At 37.5% G+C, this 9,238-nt stretch overlaps 2 protein-coding genes across 2 annotated transcripts; both read left to right on the top strand.

Moving 5' to 3' along the window:
• Positions 6,456–6,941, top strand: LOC109823306. The gene is made up of 2 exons (XM_020389590.1): positions 6,456–6,562; positions 6,665–6,941. Exons 1-2 carry the CDS (start codon positions 6,459–6,461, stop codon positions 6,939–6,941), a joined length of 381 nt encoding a protein of 126 aa, XP_020245179.1. The 5' UTR covers positions 6,456–6,458.
• LOC109824497 lies at positions 6,926–8,027 on the top strand. Its single transcript, XM_020391106.1, has 5 exons — positions 6,926–6,972; positions 7,058–7,145; positions 7,239–7,331; positions 7,416–7,720; positions 7,810–8,027. The coding sequence occupies exons 1-5, from the start codon at positions 6,965–6,967 to the stop codon at positions 7,955–7,957; spliced, it is 642 nt and encodes a 213-aa protein (XP_020246695.1). The 5' UTR covers positions 6,926–6,964; the 3' UTR covers positions 7,958–8,027.

Genomic DNA, 9,238 nt, shown 5'->3' with positions numbered 1-9,238 from the left:
TCTCTCTCTCTCTCTCTCTCTCTCTCTCTCTCTCTCTCTCTCTATATATATATATATATATATATATATATATGAGAAAAATTGGTATGTTTGGTACCAAGCAAAAGTTTTTGTACTTGGTAGTGTGGTGGCATATTCCCCTTCACTCATTGAAATCGAGGCTCACATTCACATGGGTTAGAGAGTTGCTGGGAATTAAAATGAGTTGATGGGAATAGAACACTTCACTACCAAGCATACCCATATGTAAAATGGCCAAATTGGTATATTTTGTAGAGATTTAGTGACATAATGGTATATTTTTTCACTTTTGACAAATTGGTATATTTTGTAGACTCCGGCACCATATACCCCTTAAGTTTGGCCGGATTGATTTTTCGGCCAGTTTTCTCACGCGACGGTTCAAGTGATACCCAGCTGGCGGGATTTTTTACACAAAACCCCCTCATTAAATAACTCATCCTGCTCCTAAACTGTAAAACCCCAAAAATTTTGAATATTTTATGATAAATAATAATAAATATGTTATATATTTATAAATAACATATTATGATGTTTGATTATGCTAGGAATTGATTTGAGATCAATTCAATGTATATATGTATATATATAAGAGCAAATGCACAAATCATGCTCGATATGTAAATCTGGAAATTTATGACCAGTGGAGATATTTTATATTTTACACACTGATACGTTGTGAATATAGAAAAACTTAAAAGATCAAAGTTGTAGATATCTTCAGCAGATTTCCAACAAATCTTTAATCACCTCATTCCGAGGTCGGATGCGAAAGTTACATCCAAACTACCGAAGAGTATGTTTCTAGTCAGACTGGGTTTTCTAGTTTTGGGTTTTCCAGTTTTGGGTTTTGAGTTTTGGGCTGTAGTTTTTCGGATTTGCTGTCATATATACACATGTTTAAATATGAAAAATACCTCTTTTCTCCTGTGTTCCAAACCCTAGCATCCCCTCTCCTCCTCTCTCAAACCCTAGCCCTAAACTTATGTTCTCGGAGAAGTTTCATGAGGCGAAAGTGAGGAGAAAGCGAGATTTGCGGTGTTTGGCATCGAGGGATCATTCTCACATGTTTTTGGGAGTTCATCAACACCCCTCAGGCGAGTAACATCTCGTCCAGCCCTACCCCATATTCTTAAAAGTTTTCTAATGATTTTTATGGGTTTTTGTTGAGCCTAAAACGTATATTTGAGTATAAAAAAGATGTTCTTTATAGCATATGATGCGAAAATCTTGTGTTTCAGTTTATCAAAAGTCCACCAACATTTTGGTTAATAAAGATCTAGAGCTGAAACAATTTAATCATGAGTTAAATCACAACTTCTTATTTTCAAAACGTTTTAACATGTGTGTGTTTATTCTTGGGGTTTTTGGCGATGTATTTTCGTGTTTAATTTTCACTGCATATTATTATACGACTATTAGAAATGTTAGATTTTTGTTTAAGAAGAAATTATCAAGTTTTAGATCTGTTTTGAAGCAGACAGAAACCTGTAGAGGACTTATGTCTGTTTTGTAGTCGACCGCGGTGGACGCGGCGGTCGACCGCTGGGCGTGCAGATGGGCAGAATCTGTCTGCCCTCTGCACGGTCGACCGCGGTGGACACGGCGGTCAACCGCCGGGCATTTTTGTTAAGCAGCTTGTTTCTGCTCTTTATGCGGTCGACCGGAGTGACCTCTGAGGTCGACCGCCGAACTGTTTGTGCACGTTTGTGTTTCGTTGTGTATTTTTACGTGTACGAGAAGTTGCCTCGATTATCTGGTACTAGAATTCAGTGATTAACTAATCTTTTATGCATGTTAGATGAATTGAGGGCACCAGTTTAGATCTGCACACCGAGACACGTGTGAAATTAGTATATGTATATCTTTTCATATATCTCATCGACATTTACGCATTTTGTACAGTCCATGTGTTGGACATTCATTTCATTCAGTCCATGTGTTGGGCATTTATCTTTTAATCCATGTGTTGGACATTCATCATACATAGTCCATGTGTTGGACACTCATTTTTATTAGTCCATGTGTTGGACACCTGTTAAACTTTGAGTATGACACTTAACCGAGTTAGGATATGACATTTTACATGAGATGGAGACATGATAACTATGTATGCTGGGCACTACACTATTGTGGGTTTGACATATCTTTATGTGCAAGAGTTGAGATGGGTTATTTTTCTTAAATTTATTATTCCATGTATTAGATTTAGGGATTTTGTATTTAGGGGTTTACAATTTGAGATACAAGATATATACATGAGGGTTTCCTTGTTTGGATTATTTTGCTCGACGTACCTATGCTCGTGTTGTAAATTTCTAAATACTAAAATCCTCAATTTTGTTAGAATCAATGAATTTTATATTATTATGTATTGACTGTATTTTCTTATATACAACGAGCCCTCTCCCTTGGGGTTGGTTGTGATGTTGCTCGCTAACGCTTTGACGCTCGTTGTCCCTCCCATTTCAGGTAACGAGCCAGGTGTACGGAGAGTCGCAGGTTGATGGCAATACACATTAGTGTTCATCCTCTCTTTATAGTTTTGTTTTATTTTGGGAGCTCCACTGTAGACATTTTATTTAGTGTTCATCCTCTCTTTATAGTTTTGTTTTATTTTGGGAGCTCCACTGTAGACATTTTATTGAGTCATTGAGAGTTTTATTCTAGAAGTTGGGGAGCTCCACTGTAGACATTTTATTGAGTCATTGAGAGTTTTATTCTAGAAGTTGTAAAGATTGTGTGCCTTATTTCTTTTTATCAGACATTCAGTATTTGAGACTTGTTGAGATCTCCAGATTTTTTATTTCAAAGATTGACTTCGTATTTCTGTATGTTGGATGATGAAATATTAATTCAATCTCTATCATTTCATCAGTTATCTCTTGTATTACATTTTACTTGCTTTTGTACTTATACCTGTTATTGACTCTACTAGAGAGATAGTAATTATGATGGTGAAACATGTTATTACATGGTGTGGTGCATGACAGATTTGATATTCTTAGTTTCACCTTGAACTGCAGCCTTGTGTGAACCCAGGGGCGCCACATAAACCCCCCTTCTCCTCCTCCTCTCCTTCCTCCTCTTCCTCCTTTTCAACCTCTCCCCATCACTCACGCCCGCCAGCTCAGCAAGACCCTCAGCCCCCACTCCTCCTCCCTCTCTCCCTCCTCCTCCTCATCCTCTTCAACCTCTCCCCATCACCCACACTGTAACAAATCACATCAATGCCCTTAGTTTTTCCTCTGGTAAATATGTAGACCCCCTAAAACTCATTTTCAACAGGTAGTCCTAAAAATGGACTCATCTTTGCATCAGGCACGAGATTCTCCTGCTACAGAGTCTGAAGAAATCAGCCCTCAGGCATTATTTTGCACTTTTCAACTGACTTAGGGTTTCAAAATCAGAGAATTGAGCAACAAAAAGACCAGGAAAAGTCTTTATAAAGCAAAGAACACATAGGTAACACATAAAACAAACGTAGTAGATAAGCTGTCAACATAACTTAATTGAGTACAATCCATAGGAGTTTTAGCAATGAGTCATCAACTTGAGGCTCTGCGCGAAAGAGCTCCACTCCAGTATGGAACCTAAAATATATGAAAGATATTAACCATTATGTACTGTACAGAGACAATGACACTTTACAGTAGTTTAAGAATTAATTTTCAAGCCAAAATTCAAACTAAAGAAGAAGGTTTACCTTATTTCATTTCAAGACATCATTTAAAAATGCTATAGTTAAAAAAAGCTAATTTTACTGATTTGCTAACACATGAAGTTCCCAACAGAACTTTTTTTTAAAATGTAGTTAGAAATAGCCCTAACGTAAAATCCCTAAACTTCTTAACTTAATGCAGAAAGTTATTGGTGGCAATAACGCTCCTACCATGATCAAGCTTCAAAAGATTATTCAAATAAATCATCTGCATCCATTCACATAATCTAACATCTAACCAGTAATTGTAGCACAATGCTTTCATAAACAAAATACCTGTAGCTATGGGAAATCAACCGAGCAAGTGACTGTGCTGAAGGGGATCCTGGTGGATGCTTCACTCCAAGCTGAGTGCCCAACCGAGAAGGAGCAATAGCCATAGCAATGCCCTTAGGTTGAAGAGGATGTGGAGGAGGATGGAGATGGGGAGGAGGAGGAGGAGTGGGGATTGAGGGTCTTGCTGAGCTAGCGGGCGTGGGTGATGGGGAGAGGTTGAAGAGGATAAGGAGGAGGAGAGGGTTTTTAATTAGGAGTTTGGATTATGAGGGGGTTTTGTGCAATAAATTCTGCCAATTGGGCATCACGTGAGCCGTCACATGATAAAACTGGCAGAAAAAATTTAGATCCCGGCAAACTTAAGGGGTATATGGCGCCGGAGGTTATATTAAATACTAATTTGATAAAACTTAAAAAATTTATACCAATCTGTAACCTAGTGTCTATAAAATATACCAATCTGACCATTTTGCCTATACTCTTTGTGTAGATTGTTTATCATTATCAAAAAGGAGGAGATTATTAGCCTTGTTAGGTCTCATGTTTATGAACCTACTCCCTAATCTTGTTTTGATGATTACAAATAATTCTCAATAACGTTTGTCAAGTGTTTATATTAATTGTTAGGTAATCTACACAAATATCCATGTTGGAGGTTGGATGGAATAGAGCTTTCACGATCATATCCTTTGGAGGATGGAAGGAATATCAGTATGAAGCCAATGCAATTCAAAGTCAAATACAAGATCAAGCTTCATTCGCATCCAAGACAAGCTATATTGAAGACCTTCAAGCTTGGGTAATTTAGTTTAGGTTTATACCTTATGTGTAGATACTTCCATCTCAATCATATACACACATACAAGTATTGGTTTCTCATATATATATATATATATATATATAGGAGCTCGACCAAGCCCTCGACGTCTGCCCTCATGGCTTCGAACAAATTGAAAGAGTCGACGTCTTCGAATTCTTCAAAATCAAAGCCTACCTCTTCTAAATGCAATAATCCTCCAACTTCGTAAGTAATTTGCCATGATATATTTAATTTTTAACTCTTTCTGAATTATAATTGGTTTTGTTGTAAGCCATGATGTATAATGTTTGTGTTAATAAACTTGTTAATATGCGTCTTAATTTGCCCAAATATATTTAATTTTTAACTCTTTCTGAATTATAATTTTCTTGTAGGGCTAAGATAACACACTTGAGAATTCCGGCCAATTTGTGTTATTTTCGAGATTTAATTGATAAGCGAATAAAATTAGATGAAAGACACATAAAAGCCCTACAGACGACACCTTTTCACAGCTTTCTCAATATACCCACATCCTTGAGCAATGAGCAAATAGCAATTGATTGCTTGATTCAAAATTTTAATCCTGATAAATGCTCATTCATGATTGGGAATAAAAATTGTGTGTTCGGTATAGATGATATTCACCGAATTACCGGATTGCCAAAGGAGGGAATTCCGATAAAAATGAGTGGGGCAGCGGCTAATACAATCTACACCTATTTTGTAAAGAATTATAAGAAAGCCGATGAGGAAAAGAAGGCGGTGATTTCGGGGAAGCGCGATAGAATGGCCGAGATGATTGTAGATATGATTAATGAAGACCCTATAATATGTGTGAAACTTATTGTGGCTTTCATTATCGGCTTCATATTATGCCCGCGGACATGTAAGACATGTCCCTTGTGGGCGGTTAGATATGCGGAGCAGTTATCAACTTTGCATAAATATAATTGGTGCCATGCGGTGTTCACTCTTCTTTGCAAAGAGATGAGTAAATCAAAGAAGTCTCTTAGTATGCGGGAATTAGGCCAGCGTTCAAATGCCGGGTACATGGGTGGTTTTTCCTCCGTTTTACTGGTGAGTTACATGAACATTATTTTGTATATCTTTTCATTTTGATAATGATTATTGTTTATGCACATGCTAATGTGTAGTTTCTTTTTTGTAGGTTTGGTTTTATGAAAAAGTGGGGGAATTAGAGTATACTTCAGATGTTGAAAGGTTACCACTGCTCTTTTGTGTGAAGAGTACTGGAAAGTGGAGGAGGACTACTATGAACAAATTATATAGAGTCCCGAAGTTGGTTACGGATAATGGCCAAGAGAATACTCCTCTTATTCATACGGCATCACCAATAGTATTTGTACATATCGTTGCTCTAATAGTTTATTATTTTATGTCCCTTTTGTTAGTATCTATGTTTGCAACTATAGTATACGTACTAATACTAGCTTTTTTTTGTCAAATGGGAATCAAGGAAAGCTGAATTAATTTTCTTAATTGCGGAGAAGACGTACGAGTTGAATGAGCTCACTACGGAATTACGAGAATTAGAAGAGCGTAGTGCTAGATGCCAAAAAAAACCAAGGAGAAAGTGGATGACGGAAATGTAACTGAAGAAAAAAAATCAAAGAGGATATGGAAGCTAAGGAATATGAGAATTTGGAAGGAACGGGGGAAGCCGATTTATGTGATGACTTTGTGATGAGCCCAAGAGACATGAGAATTTTAGAAGATGCTCGGTGAGTTTAGTTTTTTAAATTTTCTTGCAATTTTAATTTTTATATTTTCCATATAATTCTTGTGTAACTCTTTGTTAATTATATGCCTTCTCGACTCTATAGAGATGTTTCTCAAAAAGATGAAGGTGGTAATGAGAATAACAGAGAAACGCCATCTATCAAACGGGCTGTCGGAAAGAGGGAGAGGAAGGATGGACCCTCTGTTACTTCACCTTATATGCCTCTAGATCAACCAAAGGAAGGCACAAAGAAGAGACGTGTCATCCATATATTGGATAGTCCTGAGGGGAAAAAAAGTGCAAAAATGAAGAAGGCTTCATACCTACATCTAGAGACTATCCAGGTAAGGCACTGGCCTTTGATTATGAGAACAAATTAATTGAAGACTTTCTACAATCGAGAATGAACAGGTAACTGTTACTGACTTATTCTAATAATAATATTTGAATTTACTTAATTCTAGTAGCAATTTTCTCACAATGTACTTGCATATAGTGATACGTACATTTGGAAGTGTGCCGAAGCAAGCGTATCTCGCTTAGATGCTTTTATACTATTAACGGGAGGTGAACTCAGTGACGATGTAGGTTCTAAACAATTGTGTTATTGATTGTTTGATGTTGTATATAAAATAATTTATATTAACTATTTTATTCATTCATGGTAATTTTTGTAGGTGATCGATGCATTTGTTATTCGGCTTTGTAACAAGATTGAAACAAGTGATAGTTATGATCGAAAGATACATGTCACAAGACCTTGGCTTGCAGTAAGTATATCCTTGTTTTTTTCACTAATTGGTGGATATTATTATTATGTTATCCCACAATGTTGACATTATTGCATCTTTTAGCAAGCATTTCTAGAAGGAAATCTTGAAATGGTGGCAAAACGAATGAAGGAAAATGTTTCTCAGCAGAAGTTCTTGGAGTGTGAAAGAATTCTGATCCCGATTGTCAGCTCCGGACATTGGCACCTGGTAGAGTTAGTGAGAGAGGAGACAAAATTCTATCACTACTCCTCAATCAACTCCCCCATTTATACCGCCGATGCTGTGAAATTTATAAATAAGTTTATGAGTTTCATTGAGAGTAATTGGGGATTGGGGAAATTGGAGCATCATGGTCTTGTGTCAGTTGCCGTGCCACAACAAGGACCGTAAGTGTTTCATGCATTTCTAATTTAATTGTTCATTTTTTTGTTTCATTGTCATTTTCAATATTGTAATATTTTTCCCTTAAATGCAGAACGTTAGATTGCGGGATCTTTATGATTGAATTCATTAACAGCATTGTCGAAAAACGGTCGATAACAATTTCAAAAGGAGATTGTGCAAAATATAGAGCAAGGTTTTGTGCTGCTCTTTTGTATGCACGCGATTCACCTTTTTTGTAAATATTATTTTAATTTTCTCCAAGGTTTTTGTTGTGTATTCAATGTTGTAAGTATGTTCATGTTGTTAATATGTTGTTAATTGTTTTGCGTGTACATTTACAGACAACTACGTTGTTGTTGTGTGTTGTAAGTATTTTCATGTTAAATGAGAAGTAAGCTAGGGCTAACATAGCCACCAGAGCAAAAACTTGTGATAGAAATAACGCCAGCCAGCAGTAGAACTAACTCGAGAAGGGATAGAACTAACAGGAGGGCAGCTAGAACTAACAAACGTGAGGGTAGGGCTAACATGGCCACCAGAGCAAACACTTTTGCTAGAAATAACTCCAGCCCGCAGTAGAACTAACTCGAGAAGGGATAGAACTAACAGGAGGGCAGCTAGAACTAACAAGCGTGAGGGTAGGGCTAACATGGCCACCAGAGCAAACACTTTTGCTAGAAATAACTCCAGCCCGCAGTAGAACTAACTCGAGAAGGGATAGAACTAACAGGAGGGCAGCTAGAACTAACAAGCAGTTAGGTAGGGCTAACATGGCCAACAGAACACACACTTGTGCTATCTAGAAATAACGCCAGCCCGCAGTAGAACTAACTCGAGAAGGGATAGAACTAACAGGAGGGCAGCTAGAACTAACAAGCAGTTAGGTAGGGCTAACATGGCCAACAGAACACACACTTGTGCTATCTAGAAATAACGCCAGCCCGCAGTAGAACTAACTCGAGAAGGGATAGAACTAACAGGAGGACAGCTAGAACAAACAAGCGGTTATGTAGGGCTAACATGGCCAACAGAACACACACTTGTGCTAGAAATAACGCCAGCACGAAGTAGAACTAACTCGAGATATTGTAGAACTAATAGTAGGACAGCTAGAACTAATAAGAAGTGATCTAGGCCTAACATGGGCAATAGAACAAACACTTGTGCTAGAAATGAAGCCAGCACGAAGTAGAACTAACTCGAGATGGGCTAGAACTAACAGGAGGGAAGCTCGCGTACTAACTAGGAGTGGGCTAGGGCTAACATGGCCGCGTGAACAAACACTTGTGCTAGAAATAACGCCAGCACGAAGTAGAACTAACTCGAGAAGGGGTAGAACTATTCAGGAGGGCAGCTAGAACTTACATATCCAATAGAACCAAAACTTAAAGTTATCTGGAGGTGGAAATAACACGAGATCAACTAGAACTATCACATTTAATCTAGAACTAACATAGTCATTAGAACACAACTAGAACTAACATAGGCATTAGAACCCACATTTAAACTAGACCTTGCGT

The sequence above is a fragment of the Asparagus officinalis genome, chromosome 9 (assembly GCF_001876935.1).
Source record: "Asparagus officinalis chromosome 9, Aspof.V1, whole genome shotgun sequence".
In the NCBI taxonomy this organism is placed as follows: Eukaryota; Viridiplantae; Streptophyta; class Magnoliopsida; order Asparagales; family Asparagaceae; genus Asparagus; species Asparagus officinalis.
Note: the sequence above shows the minus strand (reverse complement) of the source record. Positions and strands in the feature narration are given on the sequence as shown.

What these genes read in the sequence shown, in the direction of transcription:
- LOC109823306 (XM_020389590.1), top strand. Translation starts at nt 6,459, where the DNA reads ATGGAAGCTAAGGAATATGAGAATTTGGAAGGAACGGGGGAAGCCGAT. An exon ending in AGAATTTTAGAAGATGCTCG is followed by an intron (nt 6,563 to 6,664) that starts GTGAGTTTAGTT and finishes TCGACTCTATAG; the next exon opens with AGATGTTTCTCAAAAAGATG.
- LOC109824497 (XM_020391106.1), top strand. An exon ending in TCACAAGACCTTGGCTTGCA is followed by an intron (nt 7,332 to 7,415) that starts GTAAGTATATCC and finishes TGCATCTTTTAG; the next exon opens with CAAGCATTTCTAGAAGGAAA. An exon ending in GCCGTGCCACAACAAGGACC is followed by an intron (nt 7,721 to 7,809) that starts GTAAGTGTTTCA and finishes CCTTAAATGCAG; the next exon opens with AACGTTAGATTGCGGGATCT.